This window comes from Aplidium turbinatum, chromosome 12 (genome assembly GCF_918807975.1).
Source record: "Aplidium turbinatum chromosome 12, kaAplTurb1.1, whole genome shotgun sequence".
Classification (NCBI taxonomy): Eukaryota; Metazoa; Chordata; class Ascidiacea; order Aplousobranchia; family Polyclinidae; genus Aplidium; species Aplidium turbinatum.
The window spans coordinates 14407906-14426960 of record NC_137483.1 but is presented as its reverse complement, the minus strand read 5'-3'; the positions used below and the strand labels follow the sequence as shown (position 1 = coordinate 14426960).

General features: G+C 37.3%; 1 protein-coding gene across 1 annotated transcript; it reads left to right on the top strand.

The window, feature by feature from the left end:
• Positions 1-4946: 4946 nt before the first annotated feature.
• On the top strand, positions 4947-18915 carry LOC145780772 (kin of IRRE-like protein 2). Its single transcript, XM_082592401.1, has 13 exons — positions 4947-5102; positions 6141-6314; positions 11015-11167; positions 12132-12269; positions 12804-12995; positions 13400-13502; positions 13868-14022; positions 14385-14599; positions 15526-15666; positions 16057-16294; positions 16456-16601; positions 16757-16961; positions 17079-18915. Exons 1-13 carry the CDS (start codon positions 5057-5059, stop codon positions 17777-17779), a joined length of 2607 nt encoding a protein of 868 aa, XP_082448527.1. The 5' UTR covers positions 4947-5056; the 3' UTR covers positions 17780-18915.
• Positions 18916-19055: the final 140 nt, after the last annotated feature.

Below are 19055 nucleotides of genomic sequence, written 5' to 3'. Positions count from 1 at the left end.
AAGAAAGGGGAATTTTAGTGAGCTAATATACCCCCAGTTTTACACGGCGAGTGCGAAGCAGATTGTGTCGTTTGATTAATTTCTTTAAGTGGTCGATGCATTACGAAAAGTGCGAAAGTGTCATTTACAGGAGTTTATATCAATTTAAACAAGGTTTGCAGACATCATGTGTGGAGCATTTTAATGCAGCTACTAGATTTGTATTTGTCATGCATGCTTGAAAATTTTTGTGTCACAGCTTCTAGTTAATTTGTTCTATTTATCTAAATCTAAAACTTGCAAGACCGCTGAATTCGCAAGTTTAATAATTTCTTTTCCTGAAAATTTAATCGACAAATTCCTGTTTTCACGAGCAAAGAAACACCACTGTCAAGTGTCAAGCAACTATGGTTCAACCTTTGAGAAGGTCTGTATTAATAGCATTTGTAGTGACACACGGTCAATTTTATTAAGCGCTATTCATTCGACGATCATGAGAACAAAATTGATTTAGCAATACTTATGAAGATACAATTTCCAACGTGCTAAAGACTCACGCAATTACATGCACACACACATTACCACCTTATATTCCAAAAAAGTTTGGTTGATTTTTTAAACTTAGTGTTTAAAAGTTGCCTTTACTTTGTTCAGGTTTGTTTGCCACCTATGGTGTAAAAGTCGAAAAATCCAGTGTTTGATGTAATGGATTCATAAAATGTAAAGTCTTCCACAATGTCCAGTCTGCAAATGGTCTCTTTTGAGATTAATTCATCATTGTATTATCGTTTGTGGACGTTAAATGAATGCAAAAAAAAGGATGAATAATAAGGATTGGTAGTTAGTAGCTCGTCTTAAACCGATATTAATAACAGTGTAAAAGATGGAATGTAAGGTTGCGATACCTATGAACATGATAATTACTATCTTGTTTTGCACTAACCCATTCAACCCAACAATGAAAGCTGAAAATAACCACCGTGTCATAATCATGCTCCTCCTTCAGCATAAGTTAAGTGACAAATCTTGAAGGAAATGTTAGCTTTGTGTGATGAGAACGATAGGTTTAATTGCTTCAAATTGTTACAGTCGGTTCAAAAAAAAAGTATTGTGAACTAGGTAAGTGGCTACAATTGTTAGATCAAATATCACAACACTATTTGCTGGTGAACTTTTTAAAAGAGAGGTGGCATGGGAAGGAGCAAAGAAATGTTTCTTGCAAAATATGTAAAAGCAACAACTCAAACGAACGTGAAAGAAGCAAATTTCACAAAGAATCCGCTTGTTGAAATAGCTTCAACTCATTATTAGACTTTGTGTTTGCAATGCAGTTGAAGTAGCTATTTGTATCTCATTCTGTGTATTTTTCGCATAGCTTTTGTTCGACAGCGCAGAAGGCAGTTGCTTTAGCTATAATTTACACTTTATTACGTTATTTGTTATTCATAAAACTTAAACGCGTAATCGCTTGGATTAATCGTTTGTTTGGACAGACTTTTTAATACACGATGTCGTATATTGTTTGTGATGTCATTCGAACAGGTTGTTTTAAGATGTCTGTGAGTCGTCGGCGTAAACCTTATTTGCTAGATACCTTGTGATGCTAAGTACGTTTTGGCGGTGTCGTAGAGCCATTGCGTATTTTGGTGACCTTATTCTTCGTAAGACAAGTCGCCTAGAAACTTTCTATGATGTAAATTTAAATTATTTAACTGTGAGTTCCTGAGAAAGGCCCATACTTTGAGACAAAAACCAACTCATTCTATCTAAACTCTTGAAAGTTTTTCAAGTACCCTAGAAAATAATCAAAAGTCAGATGAACAATGAATTAATTCTTATGCGGTGAATATTAATCCACCTACCCATTCTCAAGAGTAGGATATGTCTTGTTGAGTCATCACCCCTAAGTCACTACACCAACAACCCAGATCACGTATGGGGATATAGCTGATTTAGCGTGACCTCTTGAGACAAGATCAAATGGGAAAAGTCAAGCTCATTAAGACGTTGAAACGACCAAAAGTTAGGAAATCTTTCTATATAAAATCGTAAACCCGCGAGGTCTCTTTTCGAAGCATAACTGAAGTGCGAAGTTTCGGTTACGATTCAATGGCAAACTGGCTTCAGTTATATTGTCAGGTAGATTGTGAAAAGTACACATATAGTTTTCAATGCGAAGAAATGTTTTTCTAAATTTTCAGAAGCTTTAGAGATTATTTTCAACGACAGAAGTCCGTTGAGTTAGCCAACAACATGTCTGCAGAACCAGATCAATACACAATTAGCAAGAGCGGATGAAAATGCAAATTAATTTTATTACAATCCAAGACATGAAGTGAGTTTAACCTTTTATTGTACTCATACTGTCCGACTTTTGTTTTGAGGACCGCTTTTTGTGAGGAAAGCAATCAAAGAATGTCGCTGTGTTTTGGTTAGGCCAGTGCAAGTTTACAGTCCAAGATAGCTTTATAAGATTGAAGTTTCATAAGGACAGAGTAACATTAAACCAGCTTAATTCACTTTCAAGTAGCCGTTGTTTCAATCTGCAACCAACAAAATGTGTTTTGTTGCAACAACAAAAAAGTTAAAAACTGGTTTTATTAGATTAATGTTAGGATCTTTCAAAGTCAACAATATTTCGTGTAAAACGGTTCTTGAGTTTAGAGCCTACCGTTACTAAACTTGTTTGTTTGGGCATAACCCAACATTATCCAACGCATGACTAAAAAGCAACATGATACCAGTCGCATGCCGTGCAGGTGGGCTTTGTTTTACTTTTTTTACTATCTGATCCATCTGTTCCGCAAGGCTGTTGACCTCTTGAGGTCAAAACTGCCCCGCTTAAAATAATGATTGACATGTTTCCGGTTTTTCAATTTATTTTTGAGAAGTTTGGGTTGTTGTGGCAATTACAAACTGAACTAAAATAAAAAAAGAATCGTTTTCCAGCAGTGGCCGCAATACTCATCCATTGAAAGAGAAAACAAGAAAATAATTGTTTTGATTTTGGCAATCGCATTTTTTTACTTTTAACTTTTACAAGTCATAACAAGAACCGTATAAGTGTTTCATCTGGCCATCCTAACTCTTTAAAAAGAGTAGCAGCCGTGGTAGCGCTCAGGATGAAAATTTTTTGGCTTATAAATGAAATACGAGTCAGAATTTTTTTACCGTGAGATGCTTTTTGTGCCATAGGCATGTTCATGGCGCTCAATACTGCACCTTAACAAAAATTGAATTTTTTTTATTTTTTAACGCACTTTTTTAGACGTCAAGGTCTTGCATTAACCTCCATGCAACGACGAAATTCCATTACACTCATCTAAAGCCTTATTTAATTTCTTCTGGTCGTGCTACTTACTACAGTATTATGGACACTGTATCGACCGGAAAAAGTTTGTGCTATGACACCAGGCTTGTTTTGAAATGCCACTTTATTGATTTAAACTTCTAAGTGCTGTGCATCTTCACACATATACAGAGTTTATTTGACGTGGTCGGAATAGCGTATTAATACGCAATATTAGACCACGAAGATATTTTTTGTTTGCTGTTTTAATCATTATGAGCGATCCAATAAACCATATGTATCGTACTTTTCTTCCTGGGAATTGCTTGAGTCTTCTTTTTTTCACAAACGGGTTTTGTAAATGGCCAAAAAGTTGTTGTGTTGGGCGTTTTCGTTTTGCTTTCCTGTTTTGGTTTCGATTTTACGGAAATGCCAGGCTGAAGCACGATACACAATGCCGAGATAAAACCTCTTATTTGTTAACGGTGATTGAAACTACATCTACAGCTTAACCTTTGTATTTGCATTGCCAACTCGTCAATACTCTCTCAATAACTCAAAAGCCACAATGTTATTTGCTTTTGAAAGGTTTTGCATGTCAGCTGAAGCGTTTTTGTCCGGTAAATTTGCATTCCATCAGACCAATGTTGATAAACCACAGTTTTACTTAGCCCCCGATGAGGACACTCTGGATTAATGTTTAACTGCAAACAACCAATCGGCTGAAAGAAAGAACTCCTTGTAGTTCGAATGAACCGATTCGTTATAGTCGTGTCGCGTTCCCTTCGGGCTGAAATGCTTCTTTATTCTTTTTGCGTTATGTATCATTAACTATTAAATTGCATCTTGCACAAGTTGCAAATGTGTTTTTTTAAGAGTGGCGTAAATAATAAGGATGCTTTTGGTTCTCGGTTGGTAATTTATTAACTAAAATGTGTTAAAAAGAAGGCCAGAAGGTGCTTTTAGTGCACAGTATAAGAGCTAAACAATGATTTCGAACATTCAGTTTTCGGCGAAAGATTTATATTCAGCGAACTGCAACAGTTTTTGAACTTTTTTTTCTGTCCAATGTTTGTTTTTCTTTTTACCATGTTGTTGAAATGATTCAAACTGGTGAATTTTGTTCGAACGACTCAGAAAGGAAATGGTTTGTTCAGCTTTGCTGTTATGAGATGAAAGGTTAAAATAGCATTTTTGAAAAAAAAAAACTCTTACGGTTTCGAATTCAATATTAGTCGGATGTGAAACTCAACGACTGTGAAACTACAGGAAAAGGTGTCTCACAAACTGCACTTTCCTAAAAATGTCTTGTAGCACTAAAAAGTTGATGCTAGTGTTGTTACAAGCTTACAGGTGTAACTTAAACAATGGTGCGCTGACTGATACTTGGTTACAAAGTTGTATAAATACGAAAACAACTCCTGTTCTGAGTTTATTAAACAATGACTAACAATAGCTGAGGAACCACACTGGTAGATTTTCTGGACCTTGTTTTGCAGTTCATTTTTACTGCTCAATTTTCGTTGCTGCTTATTGAAAGCACCATTTCTGCTAAAGCGGCCTAGGATTTTGACATTCATCAGTTTAAAATGATTTCTTATAATGTTAATTTACAAACAACTCTGTGTTAATAAACGTCTTCATTTTTTTGCTACATTTTCAGGCGGTAGGTGTTGATTTAAAAAGTTTTTAAAAATCATCTGATGCAGTACAAACACTTTTATACATTGTAATTGGTAGCATCCAAAACGACTTTAGAGTTAGAAATTTATCGGAAATTATTTGAAGATGAAACGCTCTTGGCTGGATAAGCTCTTGTACGCTCTGCTTGTAGGTGAGTATCGTTTACTGTGCAGAAACTCGTTTAGGAACTTATCTAAACAATTTTATTGCTCAGCTCAAGCAGACTGGTCGTGCAATTTACAAATGAGGTAGTTTGTTGTTCATATGTGTTGCAATGTTTGATGGTACGTTTGGTATCTTTGTTTCCGGTATTTGAAGTGTACCTACATGAAAAGAAGATTTTAAGTATTATTGTTAACATAAATAATGCAACATCACAATAGTTGCTCGAATATAATGCAATATATATCTTCTTGAGCTACCGGTAAGCAGTTGGAATAATTTATATACCACTTTGATCCGACGATAAAATTTGAATGCAGTAATTTTGGGCAGGATGGATGTGCCCTCCAAACTTGTCAGTTGTTCACAGTTTTATTAATTTTTTCATTGTAAAGATAAAATTGCGTTGTCTCAACCCCTTTTGATGTGACATAACCATCAACCTAATCGATTCGTTGTGGTTACTTTGATGCTTTATGCAGATAAAAATATTAAACCAATAGAAGTAACTTCAATGTATGTGCAGTTATGTGTGTAGTCGTGTATGTGGGCTTTCCGTACTGGTTTACCCTTGGTTTACCTCATACATCTACGGTACCCACTGTTTATCCTTGCTGTTAAGCATTGCAAAATTAATGGCGGACAAGCGTTCATCAAGAATAGGACTCTTGATTGCTTGTTGTATGAGTTTGTAATTTTTCTATCCCTCCTTTGCACTAGTCGCTTTACTAAGGGGCTGAAAAATCTAAACCATAGCACTGCTGTGATGCAAGTGCAACTTGTGACCTGACTGTTGAATTGTTTTGAAGCTAAATTCTCAATGCAGTGCATTTCGTATTTTGGACTATTTGAATCTGAACTTGGTAGTCAATTCTTTGGACTATTTGAATTTGAACTTATCTGTCAAAGATTTTATTGGTGGTGCCAATTTTCTGTGCACATTGTTTCAGATCATAAATACATGCTTTAACAATCAAAATATACTGAATCGAACTTTGAACCTAAAATTTGTTCTGTTCATGTTCAGCATCATCATCTTCCATCAAGCCTGAGATCATTGAGGATCCCAAGGATGTCACTGTCCTCCAAGGGGAAGATGTCACAATGAGATGCGTGGTGGAATATCTTCCAGCTAAAGACCTGACTCCGGTTCAATGGACGAGAGGAAACTTTGCTCTCGGATACGATCGCAATCTAACTAGTAAAGATTTGTTTTTATACATCGATTGTAATTTTACAACTCCTGTTGAAACAAATATTATTTTTGCCGAAATGACAAGAGAAACTGATTTGGTTTCGGCAAAACTTTAGGCCCTTCAACCAAAAGGTAAATGCCATGGGGAAATTTATTTAATTCAAACATTCACCCATTTTTTGCCTCTCCTGTGCGTCAACTGAATTTTGTGTTGGACTTTTTCTAGTCGTTCGTTCTTAACTTTTTTGGAATAAGATCTTCTCAGTTTGATTTTAACTTGTCAGGGCAGGTGTGGGGATTAAGATTATTGGGCGTCACGAGCTTCTTCAGCCAAACATATATTTTCGGTCAAATAATACAAATTTACTCAGTCGACTCTAAGTTAAATAAGCTGGTATTGACCTAAAGCCGCTTATTGAGGAATCAGAACGCTCGCTGATGACAAGGTACAAGAGCGATGTCGAAATTTTAGGACGGACAATGTTTTTAACACAGCCTACTTGCATGCGACAGTTCTGATGATTGTTCTTTTAAGGTTTACTTTTAGGATACTCAGGTTTTTCACGTTGATTCAACATAACAAAATGTTAAAAACGCATGTCTTTCGCCTATTACTTCGAAACAAAGACAAGTAGTTAATAATCTTGTTTCTTTCGTCTGAGTTGACAATGCACCCCACCGGAATTTTTTTTTTTACATTGATTCAACGTCTTCAGGTGTTAACCCTTTGCTTTTCAACGTTTTTTTGGAAGTTAACTGCTCAAGGGGGGGCCGTTTTTGGATCAAATTCAATCAGCTGTTACGTGTTATCCGCTGATGCTATTTCAACAGAAGTTGCACTGGTGTGAAAGCAAATCATTTGTCTATAAGTTTGAAAAGTCATTATTTTAAAATTTTATATGTTAAACTTGATATTTCAATTTTTGCAAAGGTACCCAAAAACGACAATTTTGATTTAACTTGCCGCTACTTAATTACCGTGCTAATCCGATTTCATGCAAACTTCTAAATAACAAAGACCTGGATCGAACGCACGAAGTGTGTGTGCGGTGTGCCGAATCATTGCATTGATTAGAATTTACGACTTGCGAGCAAATCTTATTGTAAGCTACTCACTGATTCTAAAATAGTTACAATCAGAGTATCATTGTTACACGAATTTGAAAAAAAAAAACTGCGTTTGTTGTCTTACATTTTTATCCTAAACTAATGCATTCCGAAACTCATGGCTAGCTTCTAGTTTTATGGAACCAAATTTCTCATAAGTAACACCTTAGCCTGCTTGAATAGCTGTTTACATCTTCGTTTGTGTATTTTAGGTCTACAATTGAGTTTGTAGTATGAATATTTTTAGTAGAGAGAAGACAATTGAACAAGTTGTTGAAATTATCTGAAATCTCTAAGTTCAAATTAGGTGCTTTTGAAATTGTGGATTTGTGTCAAGTCGCATCACAAATATCATGCAGGCCACATCATAAGTCATTTCGCTTACGGGTGTTTATAAACATGACTCATAAATTACATCCACAAAAAATACAGCATTTACATCAACAAAGCTAAGTTCGAAGCTCACTTTTTATTGAAGATTGTGTCAATCAATTTGAAAATACATTTTTAGTCCGCCAGCGTCGAAATAATGCAACAGCGAATTGAGGAACGTGCGTAAACAAAGGAAATGTAAAATAACCCACAGTCAGCAAATCTACATAAATTTAACGTTTACAAATGTTGAATCAATGTAAAAGGACTGGATTGCTGACTGGGTCCTTATTGTTTGAAGCACTAAAAATACGCGTAAAAGCGACAACATCAGCAAGGCAGTGATTATGTTTCTGGCCAAAAAAAAAATAACTTTTGACTTCAAAGATAAAAATGATTATAACGAAGCTTCAAAGTTTGTCGTAAAACATTTTACAGAGATACAATAAACATAATCATTTTGTGCCAGATTGTGAGAAGACTTCCTAGATTCTTTCCAACCATTTGCATGATTGCAAATTATTTTCTATAACTTTATATTGCTAAAAAATGGCTTCTTTGTTGAAACAACGTGGCTACAATTCTATAAAAAATTCTTAGGCCTACTACATTGAAGTAATGAAATTTTTTTTGTGATTTTGCTGATGACGTTTTACAATATCCGAGAAGTAAAAAATAGTAATGATGAATTATTTTACAAAACCGTGGTTTGCAAGTGCTTCACAAAAAATTGTTGGGGAAAAATTTACTATTAGACGTAAAACGTTTGTAAAAGAAAATTGTCGGTTTACGTATTTATAATGTTTATTGCGCTGTTATCGAATTATAAACTGCCTGTATTGTCTACCTTTGTGGTTGCCGGCCAGCTTAGAGCAGCATGCAAACTAAGCGTTTATGGTATTTGCATCGTGTTATGATTCTCGAAAATTTCCCACAAGGTCTTTATTTTTATCGTGATATTTTTGTGCCTTGTCTGTCCTGAACTTGAAGTTATTGTGCAGCACAATCCACATCGGTTTTTAGACTCAGTCTTCATTGAAAATCTTTTGTGTGGTGCATCATTTCAAGTAGTGTCTTCCCCTAAACTGTTACACAAATCGCCCAGAACCATTGTGTTATCTTACAGCAGTTGAGAGCCCGTTATTGTATGTGTGGAATTATTACTGTAGATGTCTGACTAAATTCATGCCAAAGTCGAGCAAATTCTGCTTTCGGGATCCTTGCCGTTATTTACGGTATTTTTTGTTGATGAGTTTAGGCAGCATTTTTCCAAGATAAATGAAGACATCGGTATTGTTCGTCATTTAGATTTAGTTTTCTCAGCATTGTTTATTCATTCTTTGATCCACTAGTTTGTCCCACTTTTGGTATAATCGGATCGTTTATAAATGGCGGGTTTTCACAATAGCCGGCCTCTTATACATTGGCGCAACGTATTCAGATGTTGAATCAATGATGAAGAAAGTTGATTTGTTGTTTGTCTTATGTGACGCCTAACTTTATGCCTCGTCTACAGTACAAAATATTTTGTAATGTACATTGTGTACATTGTACATTTTGTTTGTAGGCCTACATTACAAAATATTTTGTAATGTAGATGAGGCATTATCATCTTTATTTTGCGCTCTTTGGAACAAAACACAGTGCACTGTGAAACAAAAATACAAGACATAACAACAAGTAGGCGACATAAAGCAGTGAAGGGACGCCATCGAGTTAGCTGCTACGTGTAAATGGAGCCTATCTCATAATTTTGAGTGTATCACACAATTACTATTTGCAAAAACGCTATTTCTCCGGCTTCTCCCAAAAGCATTTGCAGTGATACATTTCCTCAATTGCAAGTTTTGTCAATGAGAGCATTTCCATAGAACGTTTATTTCGAAACCAGGTTTTCGTGTCTTTATCCAAGAGAAGATTTCTTATTGTAACGTTTTTTATTCGTCAATGAATATTATCTGCTTGAAACAACTGTTTTGAATAGTTTGTGGCCTCCATAGCCTACTATTTTGATCGTGGATTGCTATTCTTCTTTGTAGAGCTGATAACGCAAAAAACGTTTGCTATTATTGTTTTTAATTAACAGCTTTGCGATCACTGGCTTTTCTTTGTAGCATAAGAAATAACGCGCTTTGTATTATTGAGGTCAAACCAAACAAAAGAAAGCAAGAGGATGCTTCTCTCTGCTCGCGCATATCGATGCACGAAGCAATTATGAGCTTATGGCTTGTCATCGCAATGTAATCCATTTCACGCTTTGCTGGAAGTTAGCTAGAAATAGCAAAAATTCACCAAAATCTTGAATTTACAAGAAAACTACACAACTTTTAGCATCAAATTTAATATCATCAGATCCGCCTGGCAATTTTAGGAAAAGTCAAGAAAAACCAAGTGCATGGCGTTACTGTGCTTCAAATAATTAAAGGAAATATGAGGGGGGGGCCAAATCTGGCCTCCCTTTGAGGAGCAAAGTGTTAAATCAATGTAAAGAAGGGCTAATTTCTCGGCGGCTTCACAACATACAGGTTATGTCATGATAAGGTTATTGCAATGGCACACTAATACCCTTTTCAATAAATGTGACTTAAGAAAACGAAGAAGTGTATCGATTATTTTTTGTAGGGTTATGAAGTCAGTATGTTTGTATAAATTGTTTGAGAACCACTAAGTAAATTTCTAAAAATTGGCATTGAAACCGCCAATATGGCAATCCTGTTTGCTGCCAAGATGAGGCCTTGCGTTTGGCTTCCAGTCCCTACGTCCGTGGCTCATTGGCTCAGCCTACTTTGTAATTTTGTCTTGTTTGCTGTTGTTTTTTTGTTTTTAAAGGAAATTTTATGAAAACTTTGTTCGTTTCTTTATTTAGTGTTTTTGCAGCAAAAGTTTATTAATCATACAAAGTAAGATTTATATTTTAGTACTACCCCGGTTGATCAAACAAATTTGCAGTTTTTGTAGCAATTTTGCCTCGGTTTTGTGCGGCCCTGTAACAATTTTTTTCACGGACCGATACTGGGCAGAGGCCCGGTAACAAATTTCTTACAGACCGATACTGGGCCGAGGCCCGGTGGTTGCCGACCCCTGTGTTTAACTGAGCTTCAAGTATTCTCAGTTTGTCATCATGGGATTTTGACAACTTTTGAAGCTCATAACCTGTTGTATTTATTTGGTAGTATGATGTTTATACTGTTCTAGCTTCTACCAATTTTTAATTTTTTACCTTACAGACTGGAAAAGATATTCAATGGTTGGAGATTATTCAATTGGAGAATATCATCTTCATATTGAAAACGTAGATGTGAGAGAAGACGAAAATCTATACGAATGTCAAGTAACTGAATATGCGTTAAGATCGAAGAAAGCTTCCTTGACTGTGATGGGTAAGAAGAATATCCCAAAAAGTTATCTATTTTGTAACTAACTTGGTGGCTGGTGCATTGAGAAATCTTTATTGTTTTCGCAGTTGATAGTTCAAGTTGTATTCTTGTGTGTTGCTACAATCAGTGATTTTGTGACCTAACTAACACAAACATCCTGTATTTATTCCCTGGGCTTGTAAGTTGAAACAGCAAGTTTGTGTTACAATGTTCTCTTCTGCTTAAGTCTACAGTACTTTTCTGTACAAGCATAAAGGTTATGTACCGTATTTGGATGTTAAAATAACGTTTTTATTACTTTATAGATTGGTTTCTTCCAGGTTCCAGCCCCCCATTTATATGAACATAATTTTGCTTCTAGAATTAACCCGAAAATAGTGCGAAGGAACTACTGGTCTTATATCGAACAAAAATGTTAAAATATTTCGGTTATATCGGTCATGGCCTTGCCGCGCGAATATTTTGATGAAAAAATTTTTTTGAAAAATTACTATCACTCTTTTTACGTCCACTGAAGCAACGAAATGCAAACGCAAAGAAAAATGTGGTTATCACTTCTGCCGCTTGCAAAAAAATTTACCCATCTCCGCAGTCAACCGCGAAGCGCTGCACAGTGCACATCTGTTTTGGTTATCAGAGCCTCTTCAGTGCTGCACTGATGAGGCAGCGTTGACTACCACTATTGCAATCGATTACTCTGTTAGAATGTTCTGATGTCAACCACAGCAAAAGCAACAATCCAGAAAGAGAGATTTTACCTGGTAACCAGAACATGGTTAAGAATCTTCTCGTAGCTTTGCTGGGTATTCAAGCTTCTTCCGACAGCTCAATGATTGTTCAGTGCACCCCTGGTTTCATGTGCATCAGTGGTGAATGTAATATTAGAATTTATCACATAAGTCGTATCCTTATTTTGCTAAAAGGTACTAAAACTCGATGCTAATCAGTGATTGTTCATCACTTCCAGTTCCCCCGGTTGGTCCTTTCGTGAAAGGGAAAGAAGTTGACCAGGTTACCATGGTTGATGTTGTCGTTGGAAAGCAAAATTTCGTTACTTGCCAGGCTTTTGGTGGCAAGCCTCCTGCTATCTTGCATTGGTATCGAAGTAAGTAGTGTTTTATGGCTTTTTTGCTCTTCAAACATCAATCTGCCATCCCAATAGTTTATTCAAAGCTATCACTTACACTTGTAAATGAAATGTTTGTGGCTGCAAGATGTTCTTACTGAATATGAAACTTTAAATGTTTGTGTTTTTTGCTTTGTACCTTTTAAAAGTTGCTATGTGTTTACTTGTTCGTTATGCTGGCTATCTATTTTTTAATCAACGTATTTTTTGTGGTGAGGTTTTCTAAATGTTTCTTCCTAAGAATAGTTTTAATGAAGTTTTAGTAAGAGTGGTGTGACTGTTAATTAAGCCTTAGCTTATTACAAAATTGTACAAAGTGCAAGACATTTATTTACTGTAAATTGGCCCACTTGTCTAAATGTTGATGTTTCTTGTTAGCAAAGTCGTCTTTTTACGTCGTAGCAACGTTACTAAATGTTGAAGCTCTGTAAGGGTGGAGGTACATTGTTGTCTACGATGAATCAGTGTAGATTTGAAACACTGAAACAAAGCCGGTGTGTTTCATGTGTACAGATGGAATCGAACTTTTCGAGGAAGTCACTTCAGCCGTCTCTGGACCAACAGCGAAGTTGTTCAACACCAGCGCCACTTTGCGGATTACTCCCACGTCAAAGGACGCAGACGCAACCTACGCTTGCGTGATGACGAGTGACGCACTCGCAGATGATAATTTGGGAAGAAAACTCGTGAAACTGAACATGCTAAGTATGTTGTAACATCGAGTCACACAAGTTACATCAATTTAATGTTTTCCAATTTCTTCTCCAACTAAGCATAAAATACTCCCAGATACTTCTAATCTACATTACTAAGAAAATCATCTTGACATTTTCTTGTTGAAGTAACTCGTGTTGGAATTAGTTCTAAAGATAAATTAAAGATTAAAATTTGCCTCAACAAGTTATCTAATAACTGAAACGACGAATGCACATTATTGTTCACGTTTTCACTATTCAGTTCTCATTAAACCTGATTGAAGCCCCTGCCACTGAGAACTAGGTTTTGTTTGTAACCCAACACCCGTTGTGTTACCTTTTAACCAGATAACGCACATGCGATTTTTAAGTGTTTCATAGTGTGACTTATTCCAGCAACGATCTGTTGTTTAGAACCACCAATTGTCTCTGTGGCTTTGCCATCGTACATTCTCGAAGGGGATTACGTCACTGCTGAATGCAGAGCCGCCGCTGATCCTCCAGTCATAACTTATCGGTTAGTTTATTCATCAATTCTTTAACTTCGAAGAAAACATGTGATGATATGAGAAAATAAGAGAGTGTTTTGTTTTGTGCTAACAATATTATTTAAACTTAGCCTATAGAATTAGTGTTTTTCTAAGCTGACTGGATGACCTACGTTAATAGTCTTTCACTGCTCTTGGCTCATCAGCTTGAACTGTTTAAGACTGGGTGCACTTAAGTGTTGCTGTATGTTATGGTGATGTAAGCATACCGTGTGCTATTATAAAATCTGATTGCCTAGTAAAGTCATTTCTCTGACTAAGGCAGAGGCTAATCGTTTTAAGCGTTGTTATGTCACCCAGAAAGTTGACTTTTCAACTGGTAACGATATCTTAGGTGGTACGTTGATGGTGTAGAACAGACTGGTGAGATATCTTCATCATTTGGCCTTGGTGTTGTCGACAAAACATGGTTCGACAAATCCATCGCTTGTGAGGCTAAGAACGATGCAGGATACTCAGAAAGAAACGCCGCAACAATGGAGGTTTTGTGTAAGTCGAGCAGGAAACTGCTAAAATTTTCTTACAATTTTGACTGTTTTTAACAACCGATCCGCAGGATTTGTAAGATTTCGAAATGCACTCTACCTTCAGTTTGTGAAAGCACTGTGCAACCAATCTGGTACACCTTTTATGGTCAAATTTGTAGTAATGGAGCCTAGAAAAGTTTTTCAAACGTCTGCATTGTAGCAGTGTCATTCGGCGGAAAAAATGACGTAGAAAGTTACTTTTGAAGTTTTAAATTTTATTGTCTGTTGTTCAATCAAAGATTTTGAGCTGTGTGACAATTTAAGCTTGCTTCAGCTGTTGCTATCAGAACACTTGTACGGTATGAAACGTATCGTGTTTCCTAGATTCACCTGTGTTTGTGGGCGGCTCGGACCAAGTGAAGGCAGAGATAGGTGACAATGTGACTTTGTGGTGCGAATGGGATTCCAGGCCAGAACCTACGATTTATTGGGTTCGTGAAAGTGATGCAGCTTTTGTATGGACATCTGCCAAGTTGGAATTGCCAAACGTGGACCAGTCAGACGCAGGAAGATACGTTTGCCACGCCAGTGCTGGCAATGTGAGTGACATATTGGCTTGGCATCCCAGTTAGCAAATCACTTTTTTTACATTAATACAACGTTTGCAGATATTGTAAAAAATGAATACATTTGCTGATTGGGAGCATACACGGTCCATCTTATCATTTACTAAGTCGAACTCTCTAGCCTTAGCAACTCTCGCTTCAACATTATCACTTCGTCAGTTGAAATATAGACCGATTTTAATAATACAAACTTTCGCTACCAAAGTTTCCAACACCAATGCAATGTTGTTTTTTTTTTTTTAATGCAATGCAATGATATCTATAACTTCAACTAATAGATATATACACGCTATAGTAGCTTATAGTTGTAGCCAGTAGCGTAGCCAGGAATTTTAAAAGGGGGGGGTTTTGACGACCCAGCGGCGGGGGGTCTGGGGGGCCTCCCCCAGAAAATTTTGAAAAATTACATTGAATTTGGTGCATTCTGAAAGCATTTTCAACAAAAATGTGGGTGTGAATATTCCTGTAAAATGGTGCTGTCCGGTGGCATAGCAAAAGGATAAGATCATGTTTTCTTCTGCATTTTTCGGAAATAAAGCTAAGTCTCTATGTTTTCTTGTTGCTAATTCCTGGCTGAAATGTTTGAATGTTTGGTATTGGCAAAACTCGCTTTTTTGATGCAGTTTTGTATAAAATTAGGCAATTTTTTTTTAGACTGAAAGCATCATTCTCAATATCGTGACGTCACACGCGTGCCAAAGGGGGGGTTTGTAACCGCCAAAACCCCCCCCCCCCCCCCCCTTGGCTACGCCACTGGTTGTAGCTAACTGCATTCGGCCACATTGTGGTCTAATGGCATTTTTTAAGTCAAGTTTTAAACTTTCATGGTTGCTCTGATGAGTCCTAGAGTTGTTTGATTCTATCATCCTCACCAATAAATGCTTTCACATTTCTGACAGGTTGGCAGCAGTCAGGCTACTTCGGAGTTGATAGTACGAGGTGCACCAATTTTCAGTCCTGATCCGATCCAATACGCTGCACTGGAAGAAGATGCGGTGATCCATTGTGATTTATTGAGTTCTCCCGGCATCAACCAAGCGGTGAGAAAAATGCATCTACTTTATATTTAATTTCCTTTGTTCTCGCGTCATTATTTTTAAGTGTAGGCCTATGTTGCCTTTAACCCTCTGGAGCACGGGACTTGCATTATTTGATCGGATTTCTGCGGTTCGCTCCAGGACCTGTTTTGATTTTTTGCCGCGCTGTATTTAATGGTTGGTCTGTTCAGTTCTAATTTATAGCTCATAAATATCTAGCGAACACATCTTGATTGCCATCCCAGTTAGAAAATGCAGTTGTTTTTGCATCGTTTTAAAGTCGATAGACGTTGAAGCGATGCAAAAAGTTAAAAACAGTAACTTTTGTGATCTGGACTGCCACTTATGGTGTGCAGTGTGTACCTCAGACTGTGACGTCATTTTTTGTTTAAGACATGGGTTTGGTCACATGCTGGTGTGGACGTCACTTTGCTGGGTAACCAATCGAAAACTGCATCCGGACTGGAAACAGCTGAAGACAAATCCATCAAGTACCGAGGGTACTTTTCAGTAGGAGGACAATCAGCTCAGTTGGAGATCAGAGGAACCACCAAAGATGATCTTCATAGTTACACTTGCTCTGTTTCCAATAGCTATGGAAAGAAATCAATGACTATCGTAATGGAAGAAGGTGAACGGAATTTCATTAATAAAATAACACTTTATTAATAATATTGTTTACACTAATTTTAACTACAGTTGTTTTAGCGTTTCTGAACGTTTCGTTGATTTTGTTTCGTTTCACTGCTTGTCAGATTCAAGGAACCATCAATTTTTGTTTTTATTTCCTAGGTACTTCCAACCCAGACAGCTTGGTGATGATTGGAATTGCTGTCGGTGGAGCTATCGGAGGACTTCTTCTGCTCCTCCTACTTTTGCTGCTGCTTTGTTACTGCGCCAGATCCAGAAGACAACGAAAGTCGACTAATTTTGACAAAGTAAGCAATTCTAATGAATAGAATCAAGAACTGATGTTGACCTCTGTTCGTTTGTTTTCTGGACCAGTGGATTTGCAAGCCCAGAACATGCAATTATGTGTTTGAATCTTGAATCGTGTCTTATGTGAAATTTCAAACAACATTTTTTCTTGTAGCAATGCGAGAAAAACGTTCAGAGGGATTACATAAAAGAGGAATCTGTTCCTATAAACTTGGTGCAGTCAATGGAGAACGGTGAAGAATACAACATCCGAGAGTCACTTTCATCTCGTAGTGGAGAGCCTGCATCCACTGTGTCCGGATCGGACGACACTAACCCAACTCCAACCTCTGGTCAGGATGATGGATACCACACTGAAAGTAATTCCAGACATCATACTATAATATCTTGTCAAGTTTTTGTTCACTTTTAATGCGTTTAAGACCGCTTTTAGTATAGAGAAAGGATGTGATTAACTGTTTTCATCTAATTTTCAGGGGCAAATTCTTGGAATCGTAGTGACCATGTCGGTGACGGTAAAATGTCTATTGGATCCGCAACTCCATCAAAAAGTGGTTTTCCACCTCCCGGACACTTTGTTGATCTTCCTCCTCCTTCGGAGTCTCTGGAGCAAAATAAATCGCTTTTCAGTCAACAATGTCCTTCTGGTGACACCTATATCGAATATCCTCCCAGATCAATGTCGGTTAACCGATACCCTTACAATCAAAGCACCTACGACCCCACGGGTTTTTCTCAACCTGTGTCAACGTTGAGGAGCGCAAGCGCTCTTGGAGAACGAATGTCTCCTCCTGACGTTCGCTACATTCATCGCAACTACTCCGATGCTGGTACATTGCCAGCGACAAACCATTATCAGCCGACATCTCCAGAGCACTACCCGCAGAACTCTCGGTCTTACATACCAATGCAAGCGGTCGGTGGCCCGGCAGCTCGACTCGAAAGTCCGGGAAATAGAGGCGCCGATCGATATTTACAAATGCCGGCCGGCTCGTCGCAATCCTCTCTGGACAAGTTTGAGCGGGAATCTGCACTCAGCGCTTCGGCGGTCGCCGCACGAGTTATCGATCATCAAGATCCTTCTGGTCGAAGAAGCAACTTATCACGCATGAGTCAATCTTCGCGTTCTTCAGAGTTCGTTCGTCCGCTTATAGCACGAATGGCCACTCATGTATAACGCCGTTGATGATATTTGTATTTCAAAGAACTAGCCATACGACGGTTCTATGGAACGTTTGTGGAAGTGGTCAGAGCGGCGAACAGTTGTACGCTTCAAGTGCGCAGAAAGACAAGGGCCGATTTAAGTCGGTTGAACTGTTACAATCTTGCAATTAGTGTAACAGCTGCCTTGCAAACAAGCATTATTCTAGGACTAGTACTGAAGGGAAATGTGGTAGATAGCACGGAATACACCTACTTTCCGAAAAGAAAGCGTAGCCTACCTATGTCGAATGGTGAACTTTTCTTGTCTTAAAAGTGCCTTTTTGTTTTATAAATTTTGAAAAATCTTGGTTTTGTTTTTGAAAGCAAAAACTATCGCTACCTTATAGGTTTAAGAAATTAGAGTCAACTTTAAGAAATCATTTGTTGAATTGGACCCGTATCATCTCACCTATCTATTCCACAAGCTCTCGATTCACTGAGTCTAGTTGCCAACTCTGAAAGTGATGATATTGAGGAAAAAAATGATTTATACAATAAATTGTTACTACCTGCGATACACTAGCCTAATATTGGCTCTGCAAATGAAAGTGCTTTTGTAAAGCTTTGCATAATCTTGTTAGAAAAATACATTTCAAGCCATGGAAAAGTGCTAGAAATTTATCGAAAACTTGCTTTTCCAGGAAGAATTTATAGTAGCTTATATATTTTATAGCCTATGTAGAATTTCAAAATGAAAATATCAAAGAACATTTTAAATATTTTTATAGTGTAGGCCTACTATGGCCGCGTTATTTTAATGTTTCTTGAATTGTAGAAAATAGTGATGACTAACCTAATTGGAAAGCTCTCATCACAAAAAAAGTAAGCCTTTTAACTTAGGCTGGATTGGTCTCTTGAGGTATAATATATGGTTCTATAATAATTGTCTACAGGCTACATACAGTACATAGCCTACAGGCCTACCTCTGTCAAGACTAACGTTTCTCTACTATTTGAGGCATCACTGTCCAAGTTTTTTTTCATTTCATTTTGTGCTTCGTTAACACGGGTGTTAGCCAACATGGCGATTTTTATTCGCCATCGTTCAAAAACGATTTCATTTAGTATCTCCGAGCACATTTCGTTGTCATTACAAATCAAAAGTATGACTTTGTGTTTAGAACTGTGAGCCAGATGTAAAAGTCCCGGCTTGGAAAAAATCGGTTCGTTTTGTAATGTGATGCAAAAACGACCAGTTTCACTCGCCGGGACGGATTCTGAAGTTCACCAGTTTTCAATTTCACCTGTTT